At 39.1% G+C, this 13,252-nt stretch overlaps 1 protein-coding gene across 2 annotated transcripts in view; it reads left to right on the top strand.

Moving 5' to 3' along the window:
• ulk4 (unc-51 like kinase 4) overlaps window positions 1–13,252 on the top strand; it is an 89,242-nt gene that overhangs the window by 62,448 nt on the left and 13,542 nt on the right. For both annotated transcript variants that reach the window (XM_013913371.1, XM_013913370.1), the window contains 3 exons: window positions 6,574–6,740; window positions 8,579–8,680; window positions 11,382–11,576. In XM_013913371.1, the coding sequence (XP_013768825.1) occupies window positions 6,574–6,740; window positions 8,579–8,680; window positions 11,382–11,576 (464 nt within the window). The remainder of the gene's footprint in view (window positions 1–6,573; window positions 6,741–8,578; window positions 8,681–11,381; window positions 11,577–13,252) is intronic.

Genomic DNA, 13,252 nt, shown 5'->3' with positions numbered 1-13,252 from the left:
GTGTGTGTGTGTGTGTGTGTGTGTGTGTGTGTGTGTGTGTGTGTGTGTGTGTGTGTGTGTGTGTGTTAGGAGGCAGTGAAATAGACAGTGAAGAAGAGAAAAATAGGGAGGTGGTTTTTTTGTGCCTGTGTAACTGTATTTGTGCTTCTGCTTCTGTGTATCTGTGAGAAGAGGGTGTGTGTGCAGCAGTGAATGCAGGAAAACCTCATATTTGTGTGCGTAAGAGAGAGAGAGTTGGGGAGATGAGGTTTATAATTGGGCAGATTTGCCTCCGACTGAGATAATACCCCCTGGGGAATGAAGACAGAGGAAGCAAAGAGGGAGAGAAACAGAGATAGAGAGGAAGAACAGAACAACGGAGGAAAAAAAGAATGAAAGCATGAAAGAGAAAAGGGATGGAAAATGACGGAGGCAGAAAAGCAAAATAGGAGGTAAAAAGGGTAGCATGAAGGTGAGAGAGGGAAGCATGGGACACACAGAGAGCGAGAATGTGTTGAATCTGGGTTGGAGACAGCAAGGGATAACACGGTAGAGGAGAAAATTGGAGGTTAAGATGAGTGACAGTTTGATAGCAGAAGAGATTTTGGGATGCAAGAGGGAAGAATAACTTGATGCCTTAGTGTGAGATTTCTAAACAGAGTAAATATTTTAGGTGATAATGGATGATCGGCTTTAATTTGAAAACATGCAGCAGACTAAGGAAGAAAGTTTAGGCTCTAATCTGATCATACACGGATATAAAGCCTAGGGCTTCTCTGCCGAGAATAAATTTGAGACCAATTTTGCAGGCACACTGGCATGCAGGCTGTTATTTAATAAGGAAATGGTCACATCTAGAGCATGTCAAGCTCAGAAATTCAGCCCAACAGTTCAGAAATGTTTGCACCCTGAGTGAACCTTGAGTTTGGTCCTGGGCCGAGTGTCAGTTAAAGTGTGCTTATCCTTTTAATTAATTAAAGAGCTACTCAGGGGCTCTGTTTGTCTTCAGAGTTCTTGACAGTCACTGTGGTGCCTCTCAAGGTTAAATCCATCACACTTCATTTTTCATTATTTCTCTTGACCCTTGTAAGAAACTGAGATATTTCAGAAAATCTCTTCTGCTCCGATGTTATCTAGTTTCTTTCAATTTGCATTTATAAATTCCCGTTTCAAATTGGTTTCAGCATAATTTCCCAAATGCATTCTCTAATAGTTCACACTGTGTCCATATGTGTCCAGTCAAAAATAATGCCCCCCAAGCATAATTTATACCATAAAAATCTGTCTTTGTTAATTAAGGGTGCAGTAATTCATTGTTTCATTGTCTTTGCATAAAGTTACATGTCTTCAGAGTCTCTACAGACCCAGAAAAATAGAAAAGATTACCATGCATGTCTCTACAGATCAGAAAGAATGAAAAACAACCGTTTGGGTAGGTAGCCACCTTAAATAATAATAATAAAACAATAAAATCAGATAATCTGGCTGGGTGGAAAAAATGGCTTGAGAAGCATGGGTTTTTCTGTTTATGCTATAAATTTAGACAACAGACTTGGTAGCTAACTGACATAAATAACACATCATTAACTATATGTTGGTTCCCTAAAGTCAGTTTACATTAACATTAGGGGTACTCAGGCAGAAAAGGCATATCGGGCAGGTTATATTTGAAACTTAGACATGGAAGATTTGGAAGCATAAACATTGTGTGGTCCAAAGGTCTGTTATCATAGGAAATATCACATAGAGTTATGGTACACAGAATTAAAGTCAGCTAAAATAATATTTATTAATTATATGTACATCTTTCTTTTTTTCTTCTTCTTTTTTTTTGAGTAATATTCACCTGGACTTAAACTAAAAAAGTTACATTTACACATTTTTGACATTTTTAATTTTAATTGTTAGAATTCAGAGCAAGTTCCTGGCCCCACTTCTCTACATGCCCATCTCGATGTACTGTATAAGGCGCACTAAGTGAAAACAAAAACAGTGAAACAAAACAGTCAGATAAGTCAAATTTTACTCAACTCATTCTTCTTGCTTCCTCCACTTCCGTACCAGTGATTCATTAACGTTGAATTTTCTCGCAGCTGCTATATTCTCTTGTTGTTGCAGTATATTAATGACTAACCTCGTATTGTGGATGGATTATCTTAGTTGTTCTCCTGACTGAAGTTTACAGAATCCTGCCATGCGATTGCATTTGTCCCCAACATCGGGAACCTTCACATTAACTTTTATCAAGTGGAAAAAAATTAGCATTCATCCTCCAGCTTCACTGTGTTTGTTATGCTAACATAGCTGTGTCGCTAGCAATCAGGTAGCACATCATTATATACCAGCTAGTCCAACTTCAGTAACCCTACAAAAGTCACATAGTATATCATATTTCGGTGGAAACTAGCGAGCTAACTTCCTGCTAACTTCTAACTCCATTAAATGTATTACATTCTGTTTTCATGGATGCCTGGATATTAAACTTAATTGTTACACCTCATAAAGCAGCAACACTGATCATTTTATTAAAGATGAAAGAATTTAGACAGTTTTTAACTCTCAGTGATGCTGCAGTTTTTTGGACCTGAAGTGGGCGGAGTTTTGGACCTAGATTACTCCACAAGGCTCCTGACTACGGTAGCCATAATGCTCCGACAATCCATCAACCGGTCCGGCTTCGTAGCTTACCAAAGATGTACTAAAACATTTTTTGACAGATTTCTGAGTGCCATGTACCACATAAAATCGGTTTGAGGCCAGTAAGGACAACCAGAATTCATACATAACACACACCGGATTATAAGGCGCACTGTCAATTTTTGTGAAAATTAAAGGATTTTAAGTGCGCCTTTTAGTGCCGAAAATACGATAGATGTTTGTGTGGTATACTATACTATTATACACCACATTCTATAAGCAGAAAAGCATTGTCTTATAGTTAGGTCCATATATATATATTTGGACACGTTTTGTTTTTCTACCTGTTTACAGAAACATATTTATAGTTATATAATGACCTTAACAGAAGTTATATAAGTGGACATAATGTGTAGACCAGGGCTGCCCAATCCCAGTCCTCGAGAGCTACTATCCTGCAGCTTTTAGATGCATCCCTACTCCAACACAGCTGAATCAAATGTTTGATTACCTCTTCAGCATGCCACCGTGTTTGGCAAAGGCCTGATAACAAGCCATTCATTTGATTCGGGTGTGTGGGAACAAGGATGCATCTAAAAGCTGCAGGACGGTAGCTCTCGAGGACCGGGATTGGGCACCCCTGTTGTAGACTCTGAGCTTTCATTTGAGGCTGTCTTCATTTAAATTTGAGGAAGGGTTTAGAAGTTTCAGCTGCCCATTTTTTAAAAGGACCACAAGTAATTGGCCATGAAATGGCTTTGACTCAAAGGCAATTTCATGGGCAGGTGTGGGCAATTCCTTCATTATGTCATTACCAATTAAGCAGATAAAAGAAGTTGATTTGAGGTGTGGTGCTTGCATTTTGGAAGATTTTGCTGTGAACAGACAATATGTGGTTGAAACAAGGATCACTTGTTTCACCTGCATGGAAAGCAGGTGAAACAAGTGATCCTTACACTGCAGAAACAGAAGAAAACCACCATTATCCGTGGTGAAGAGAGCCCTTCACAACAGCCAACCAGGTGAACAACACTTTCCAGGAGGCAGGCATATCAATATCCAGGTCTATAATAAAGAGAAGACTGCATGAAAGTAAATACAGAGGGTTCATTGCAATATGCAAGCCACTCATAAGCCTAAAGAATAGAAAGGGTATACTGCAATTTGCAAAAAAAAAAAAAATCAAAAAAAGGCAGCACAGGTCTGGAAAAACATCCTTTGGACCGATGAAACCAAGAACAACCTCTTCCAGAATGAAAAGGAGGAAACCCAGCAGCTGGTGATGTCCATGAGTTCAAGACTTCAGGCTGTCATTGGGTTTTCAAACAAGTATTAGAAATGATTGATTTTACTAATGGTTTTACTAGTGAAAGATTTTACTTTCAGTTCTTTGTCCAATTACTTTTGAGCCCCTAAAAAGAATGGATTGTGTTAAAGTTGCCTCTGCACGAAGACTGTAGGTGCTACCATTACTTTTTTTCTCAGTTTAATTTTAATGTGAATTTTGACACAAGAACATAACTTTATAACAAAGAACAGATGTGTTGCTTGGAAGAGCCAGCTGTAGGACTCAGGATGACTGAGGATAAGGGCTGAACAGATGGAGTGAAGGGCAGGCGATGGTGGAAGCATGGTTGGTTGGATGGACAAGAAGCAGCGAGCCATAGCAGAAGCAGTGTTAAGTAGGAGTGAAGGTTTGTCTTTAAGGGTTAGGGTTAAATATGCAAACTATTGCATCCCATATGTTTTTCTTAACACCTTCTCTTGACCTTGACGGAAAATGTCATAAGGCCCCCAGGAAAGAAGAGGAATTTATGAAACCATAACCATTTGTAAACACTTAGGCTTTATAAATATGCATCAATGGCAGATGCAGCTCATTAGACTTGTACAATGTGGAGAAAGTTTTGGACCATTCCTCCTACAAAACTGTTTTAGTTTATCCATATTTCTAGGATGTTTTCAATGAACAGCTCTTTCCTCATCATGCCATAACATCTCACTTTTTAAGGTCAGCACTCTGACTTGGCCATCCCAAAACATGAATTTTCATTCTCTTTCATCCATTCTGTTGTTTATTTACTAGTGTGATTTGGGTCAGTGTCTTCTTGTATCACCCAGGCTCTCCTAAACTTCAGGTCATGAACTGTTGCCCTGAATTGTGCTTTTAAAAGTTCAAGATACAATTTTGAATTAATCAGTCCCTCCATCAGGCCCCGAGGCCAAACATAGCTATGTGGATTTTTGCCAGAAAGTTCCAATTTTGTCTCATCTGTCCATGAAATATTTGTCCCACAAGCAAACCGGAAATGTGCTGCTTTATTTATTTATTGTTGGACAGCCATTGTGACCTTCCATTAACACCATTCCTAGTCAGTGTTTTTCATTGACACACAACACAAAGATTTAGCAAGGTGTAAAGCTTTCTGCAGGTGTTTTACTGTCAGTCAGTAGTTGCGGTATTGATGTGATATTTACAGATTGTCCATTTACTCAGTTTGTAGACAGCTTGTTTCAGTGCCAGCTGATGCATACCGTTGCATATGCTATTGTAACTTTTCCACCTTTGTCCACCCTTAAAAAGCTTCTGTTAAAGTCATTTTAGTGTAATTAAGGAATAATTTCTGTCTTTTTTAAAAAGAGCACACTTGGTGAGTAGTAATAATCAGCAAGTATCAGCAGCATAATACACAAAAACTATCTAAGTGGGACTGTGTTGTCAAGTTGCATTAACAGGACAAGTCTTTTTTGATTGAACAGTCAAAAGTAGAGCAGCTTGTCTAATTAATTATGAGATTGTTTGACAGTGTAACAGTACATCTCGCTGACAGCAGGCAAACTTAATGGCTTTCTAGTGTCTGCAGTGTTGCACTTTCACTCTCAAAAATAAACACACGACATCCACAGTCTAAATAAAGATCTGTTGGAAGACGAAAACAAAACTGGGTGTATTTTCCCTAGTGAAGACTATGATTTAATACACATGGTTATATAACTAAGTTTTTGTGCACAGAAGTAGAAATGAAGGACAAATCTGGGCGTATTGATTGTCTAGGTATTGTTATATTTATGGACACTGCATGTGTCATGTCTTCACTGTGACTATCCTCTGTGTCACTTTAAATTTAATAGTGATATAACATGGGTTTGCACTTTAGTAGGTGCTATTCATAGCTTTGCAAGAGGTAACAACCTCATGTTGTACATTGGACAGTTATGTAGGGAGAGACTGAGTGAGGTGAGAGAACAGACAAAAACAATAAGAATGAGTTTTTGGATGAGTATGTAGTAAGTTGCCTTGTTGCCTCTGCTGCCCTTATGTACTTTCTCATTAAGGGACTGTAACCCTACACAGTTCAGTGTCGTATTCAAACAATTTCCTCTGATGTGCAGCTTGGTAATAACAAAATGTTAATTGAATTAAGCTTGCATATAGGCAATCAATCTGCTCTGTAGCTGAATCGGAGCCTGAAGTTACAGATATTTATTGGTATAGTCTAATTTGTTTCCAGCTAGAGAAACATTTTTGGTTCACATGAACTTAAAGATGTTCTTGTAAATGTAATAATGTAATTGTGGTAATGTGCGTGAATTGCCTGAATTGCTTTTTGTTTCTCCTTGTTTAATAAAATGTATCGTGAACACAGGGCCTCAAAAAGACAAACATCTAATATATAGATCATTATAACATATAGAATATATTAACTGATACAATTTGTATTAAACTGGTTAAAGATTTTTGGCAGTTAAAGTGACAAAGCCGTCCTTAATTAGGTTCTCTTATATTATTATCCTTATTTTTTATGTTCACGGCTTAATAGGTTAACAATTTATATAGGTTGACAAGTTCCCAGAATGCACTGGGCATATGCAAAGCTCTGCAAAAATACAAGTTACCAAGAAAACTAAGAAATCATAGTTCAGATACAATCTTCTCCACTTTTCTTGAATACACAGGGCTTATTGAGGTGGTGGTTTGCACCTTCTCAGAAGCTGCGCTTGCTCATCTAGATAGAGAGGAGCATGCTGGAAGGAAGGTCGGCCACGTTGTGCTACAAGCTCTGTTGGAACTGCTTCACAACGTCCTTAAGCAAACATCAGTTGTTGTCCGCTCTGCCCTGCAGGTATGAACACTCAGACACACCTGATGAACACAAACTTTACAGCTGACTGATGTCCCTTTGTGATTTCATCATGGTCCTCAAAGATGCACAGAGACCAAACAAGAACTGCCATGTCTGAAAGATCATCGCTAGTGATGTGAGCTGGTTCTCCACCTACAACCCAGCAGTTTTCAGTTAAAGAGTCACACCGGAAGAGATCCAGTGCGCACACTGCAGAGGTGCAAGTGCAAGAGGAAATAACAGGAGTTTAACTGAAATAGCAGCCAAACTAGAAACTGTGTGAGCATACCAGAGAAGGAGATCATGAAAGGGAGATCATTCAAATTTAAATCAAGTGTGTTTTTTGATATTTTTATGGGCCCATTCCCCTAAAAGAAACTTAAAGAAAACTAAATATTAAGGAATCCAGGCATAATTTCAGTATCACACACTTTCAAAACGCTCAACGGTCCTTGCAAAGACATCCTTAAAGAGCCACAAGCCTTAATTTAGAAAATAATACTAAATTATTGTTATTTGTTAGGTTTTTTTGGCTTCATCTTGTGAAATTGGTCATTTTAGGCTCATGTATGTCCTACAGTGATTCACCACTTTTTGCCAACTTCATCTTTGGTGAGTGCGGATTCACCGACAGAATCACAAAGTGTACTTCCTCAAAATGTTGCCCTTGTATCACGTCCCTGAAGGCATGTGTCTGTGTGTGTTTGAGTGTGTGTGCCCCTTGAAGTATACAGTGAAAGCTAGCAGGTTTAAGCAACTGCAATATTGAAGTTGTGGACTCAGGAGAAAGGGTACGAAGTCCTGAATCCCTGGGACGCACACACACACACACACACACACACACACACACACACACACACACACACACAAGCATACACAGAGGGGCCTGTCTGGCTATGTCCCTGCGGCCTCATTATCACCGCTGGCTTTGTCCTTAGCTTGCCTCACTACATACACATCCACGCGCACACACTCACACTCTTGGATTGGCACACACACATCAGCCCCCATCTCCCCATAGTGTGCACCCCAGCCCAGCACATACATATTAATGCCCGGACAGGGGGTGGGGGGACTAAAGTGAAGGCAGGGTGAAAGACTGGGTGAAAGAGAGGACAGAAAAAAGAGAAGGATGGGTGGAGAGATAGGAGAGACTGAGATGGAAAAGGCAACAAGCAGAATCTGCAGCGGAAATCAATTCTGCGAGAAATGCAAAGCTCATTAAAAAGAAAACTTCAGCCCAAACCAAATTCATTTGGGTAATAAGGTCTGATAAGGAGAAAGGACGTGACTAGACCGTTTTTCTCAAAATATTACTCAGTTGGTCAAGAGGGAGCATGTCAGAGATTATATACAGTACACTACAGAAGGAAAAAATAGGACAAGCGTAGCAGAGACTTTGGGAAAGAGACAAAATATGTGCTGTTATTAGCCCATCACTAATTGGCCTGAAGTTCCACTACAGGCAGGAAGTAAAGTAAAATAAGCCAAAGTAAGTCACAGAGGTGCTAATAATGAGGGGCAAAAGAGATGATGCCTTAAGAATGAGATGCAAAAATAACTTTGTGGCAAAAAAATGTTCAGCTTATGTTATCCTGAGAACTTAAAGAAGGTTTAGAATAACATAATATGTAGAAAAAAAACAATTCCCTGTCTTCATCTATCAGGGTGTCTTTCTGTGTATGTCTCAGTTTGTCAGAATAAGTCTTGGCAGGTCCCTGGATCCATCGTTATTGACTGTCAAATCTCTATAAATGATTTAATGTGTGTGTGTGTGTGTGTGTGTGTGTGTGTGTGTGTGTGTGTGTGTGTGTGTGTGTCTTTGCACGTGTGTATAGAGCCAGAGGCTATCTTGTCCAGCAGCAGAGACGGAGGCAGCAGAGAAGCTGCTCCGAGCCAACAGACCCCTGAGCCAACTCAACACACACCTCATTCACATGGTGAGACCAACACTCACAGATCCTGTGCATGTCTGTGCATGTAAATGTGTTGTATGCATATATATTTTTTATGGTTGTTTCTGTTTGCATGTTTATATACATGTAAATATATGCTGGATACAGTGGCAAATATTGTGTTCTTGTACATAGTGCATTTAAAAAATGTATGTTTTTTAAATGCACTATGTTGTGCAGAGCTGATGCTCAGGTGGATAGGGCACATATCACCTGGTCTAAAGCAGCTTCCTGCTTGTATCCAGGCCAACCAGCCCTGGGTTCCAGTGTTAACACATGTCCATCTCTATTATGCTACCTGAATTAGATAAAAGTGCCAGTAACCAAAACATTAGTGACCTATACAGCTCAAAGTAGGTTATTCTTTAGTTATACACTAGGTCTCCAAATAAATCCATTAAGATCAGCAAAATAATCAGCTGCATCTGCATCTTGACTAAATATTTCTAGAGAAATATCTCACTGCACCACACTGTATGTGTTTCTTTGTTATTGTAGGAGTTAACTGGACAGTTGAAAATGTGTGCATGGACCATCTAATTCCTTCAATTAGAAAAGCTGTGTGCTTCGTGAATATTGTGTGTCTATTTAAAACTGATGATTGTCTACGTTTACTGAAGTAATTGGTTTGCAGTTATTACAGTTATTAATCCCAGGCATGTGCAGTGTCTGCTGGTACTAACACAGAACCTGATGAAGTCTAAAAACAGAAAGATAAGCATTGCAACAGTGTTGGCCTTTTGTTATCTCTGCAGCCAGTCAAACATCCATACCCACTGACACTAAACACAAATAAAATTGTGATTAACGATATGGCGCCTTGCAATGAGATCGCACCAGCTGGAATGCTCATCAACATGTTGATGTTCTTGCCCCTGAGTATTTAGTAGTCATTAGTACATTATTATATGAGTACTCGGTACTTAGGCCAAAAAGAGAGGGTACTATGAGGCAGCACACTTCTGGGAAGTCTACGCCAGAGAGATGAAAGAGGAGGAGACTGTGGGGGATTTTAAAAAAAAAGAAGTCTCCAGGGATGGAAACAGACACTACACTTGACACATCGAGTGTTGTTTGGAAAAGTAGGCTGACCGAGCAGCTGACACACCCCCAGCCTTTGCATATATCTATAGATAGATAGATGGATAGATTGGAATCAAATGTAAAATTGAGAAGTAAAGGTATGAAATTCTCCTTGGACTCTGGCCACATTGTTATTAGTCTCATTGTGTATTCTCCCATTTAGTATCTTTTGGTTGTTGTTGTACTTTCACACTGACAATGACAGAGGATACAGACAGGATACTTTTTTTTTTTTAACAATGATTTATTGATTTTTTTGGAACAACACAAACAGCAACAAATCAGCACAACAAATACAAATAAGAAAAAGAGAAGAAAAAAAAACCAAATATAGGTACATGAGTTACAGATGTACATGTCTGGGTCAAAATATGTACAGTGTTTCACATTTGAAGTCAAGGGAAAGAAAAAAGGAAAAAAGTGGGGGAGAGAAAAAAAATACAAACATTAATTATTGTGTTTAAAAACAAAATGTGATCCCCCTTTATGTAATAGCACAGCAAGGTCACGAGGTTGGTGATCAAGCAAAGGCCGCCATATCCTACAGAATGCATCACAATTGCCCTTTATGATGGCACTAAGGCGCTCCATTGGCAGCACCTTGAACATTTCTCTGTACCATTGTGTAACAGTGGGGGGCTGTCTCTGAATCCATTGAAACAGTACACATTGCCTCGCTAAATGTACCTAACAAAGCATCTGTACAGAAGACAGAGAAAGGCCTTCTATAGATAGACCCAGAACGAACAGCACAGGGTTCAGTGGGATTGACTGGTGAAAGATTGAGCGAAGCTCTATAGCAATACTTTTCCAAAATCTAGTAATTAAAGGACCTTGCCATATGCCATTTCCGTATTGCACTTTACACAAAATGGAGAAATCTGAGTGATGAATTTTATTTAGAAACTCTGGCGTACGCTGCAGTCTATGTAAGATTCTGTAATGGCTTTCCTGGAGTCTGTTACAGGAAAACAATTTCTTGGCAGATCTAAAAGTTTTGGACCATGCTTCTGCACTAAGCTGAACTTCGAGATCGGTTTCCCACCAAACCCTGGCCTTATCAGTGGTTACAAAATTCAAAGACAATAATTTCCCATAACAAAGAGCGATAAATTTCTTTTTTGTGATTATTTCCTCATTAAATTTAAGAAGAAAGCTTTCAATAGGATTCAAAACAGGTTGATTGGCTGGAAATGTAAGGGAATTTACAAAATGCCTTACTTGCAGGAACCCAAAGAAGTGTTTCTGTGGTAAATTATATTTAATTTGAATTTGATTAAAGGCCATAAAACTACCCCTTTCAAACAGATCGCAAATAAATCGTATATTTTTAGAACGCCAATCATCAAATATACTAATGCCAATACCTGGAAGGACAGCTTTATTCCTAATTAGAGGCTGTAGACAGGATACTTTTATGTTTTGTTGACTGCCAATTTTACTTGGATTCAAAAGGTACCTGGGTGCCATTACTGATTCTACAGATTTTAAGATCCAGTACACATAGTAAAAATCTTGATGCAGAACCTGAGTATCCAAAATAGAAACATGTTCTCTTATACTTTAATCTCTGCATGTATTCACTGATTATCTGTCCATGCAGCTGTCTGCTGAGAACCAGGAAATCTGGGAGGAGTCTGTTCATTGTCTGTCACTGCTGGTCCAACTTTACTGTGGAGAGGGTCCTGACTGCCTGTCGCCTTCCTGCTTACGAAGCTTCTCGCATGTGCTGCGCACTCGCATGCACACTGAGACCCCCCGAACACAACGTACAGCTCTTAAAATTATTAAACGACTAGTAAGTAAACATCCACACAGACGGACAATCTGAAAAGCTTAACTGAACACACTGACATTTTCACATACACACGCTCATCAGAGCTCATGAACATTTTTTTGGATGTATATTTTGTGTTCCATTTGTGTTGAACCTTGGTTCTATATTTGTAATTTGAGCGCCCTGCAGATTTAACATATTGGAATTATAGACACATACATATATGTGTATAAATTATACAAACACAAGAGTCAGTTCAACTGTGCTGCTGTTCTGAAAAAAACGTGTACTTTCACCCAAACGAGACTGACAGAGAGAGCAAGGCAGAGAGGGAAAAAATTTTGGTTTTCTATCTGCCTCTCACTCTGTTCAAGTGTCTGTCCAATTTTGTCTCACAGTCAGAATGATTTGTACTACAGACCAAAGCTAGCCTGTAGTACAGTGTACTGCAGTAAAACACATTGAAATTTAGTAAGGCTAAGGCTCCCCAAACAAAACGGAAACATTATTTTAATCTGGTAGCAGTGGGAAGGACTGAGCAGCTGCGGCTGGCATTCAGGATTTAACAAGGCGACAGTTTCTTAACCCTGACAAACAATAGCAACATTTTATGTGTCTAAAACAATTTAATATTAATAGGAACATGCTGTGAATTGAGTGAAAATGTTGGCCCACCTACTGATTCATTTGAATTTAAAACCTTGTTAAAATGTTAACTAAACTGCCAGTAAAATATTGTCTGACTAAGGCAGTTAGTTGTGCAGTAGTTAGATATTTGGTAGACATCTTACATGCTTTGCTAGCAAATGAGTTCACATTGAATGTTTTTGTGTTAAAAGATTTAAGCCCAGTGCCAGCCCTCGTGGCCAAGTAGTTTACGGTTCATGTGACATAGCCGCAACCCGGGTTTGATTACTTTCTCAGTTCAACCTCACCTATTGTCTTCACCCTGCCAGGTGGGTGGACGGTGTGGACACCCAAGTTTGTGAATGCAATAACTTGAGAACGAAGTAATGGAGCACTTTCAGATTGATACCATAAGTGCATCTACTAAAAATCTCTGACAAGTTGGAATCTCAGTGACTTTGAACTCGAGGTCAGGGGTCAGAGGTCAAGTGTTCTGAAAATCTTCTGAATGTGAAACAACGTAGGAGTTTCAAATTGACACCTTAAGTGTATCTACTAGGAGGCTGAGGGCTATCACTGACTGCCATCGTTATTTTTAAACCATGATGTCAGCGTTATTTGGACATTAATTGCGTTGTTCTAGTTGTCGAAACTTAACCATACTTAAGAATAAGTTAAGTGTGTTGATATTGGATTTTTAATCAATCTGGTCTCTGAATGTAACCCACTGAATTTAATTTAATTTACTGAATACATATCTTTTTAGAGATTACTGCTAAAAAAAGAGGCAGGGTTGGTGAGTCGGTCCAGTAAAAATGCATTTTAGGAAATCAACATGAAGTTAGAAAAAATAGCTGATTGTTCAGCAGACCCCTATGAATTATGTAAAATGCATTTGTAATGTTTTGGCTTGGCCGCAGGGTCATGAGATTCTGCATGTGGGATACAAGGTCAGCTGTCACCCTGAGATCACATGATCTGACTGAAGGCTGTGCCTGGAAGCTACCGTGTGTGTGTGTGTGTGTGTGTGTGTGTGTGTGTGTGTGTGTGTGTGTGTGTGTGTGTGTGTG

The sequence above is a fragment of the Pundamilia nyererei genome, unplaced genomic scaffold (genome assembly GCF_000239375.1).
Source record: "Pundamilia nyererei isolate P.nyererei 1_Seehausen unplaced genomic scaffold, PunNye1.0 scaffold00128, whole genome shotgun sequence".
NCBI lineage: Eukaryota > Metazoa > Chordata > Actinopteri > Cichliformes > Cichlidae > Pundamilia > Pundamilia nyererei.
This window is presented reverse-complemented; position numbering and strand designations above follow the sequence as displayed.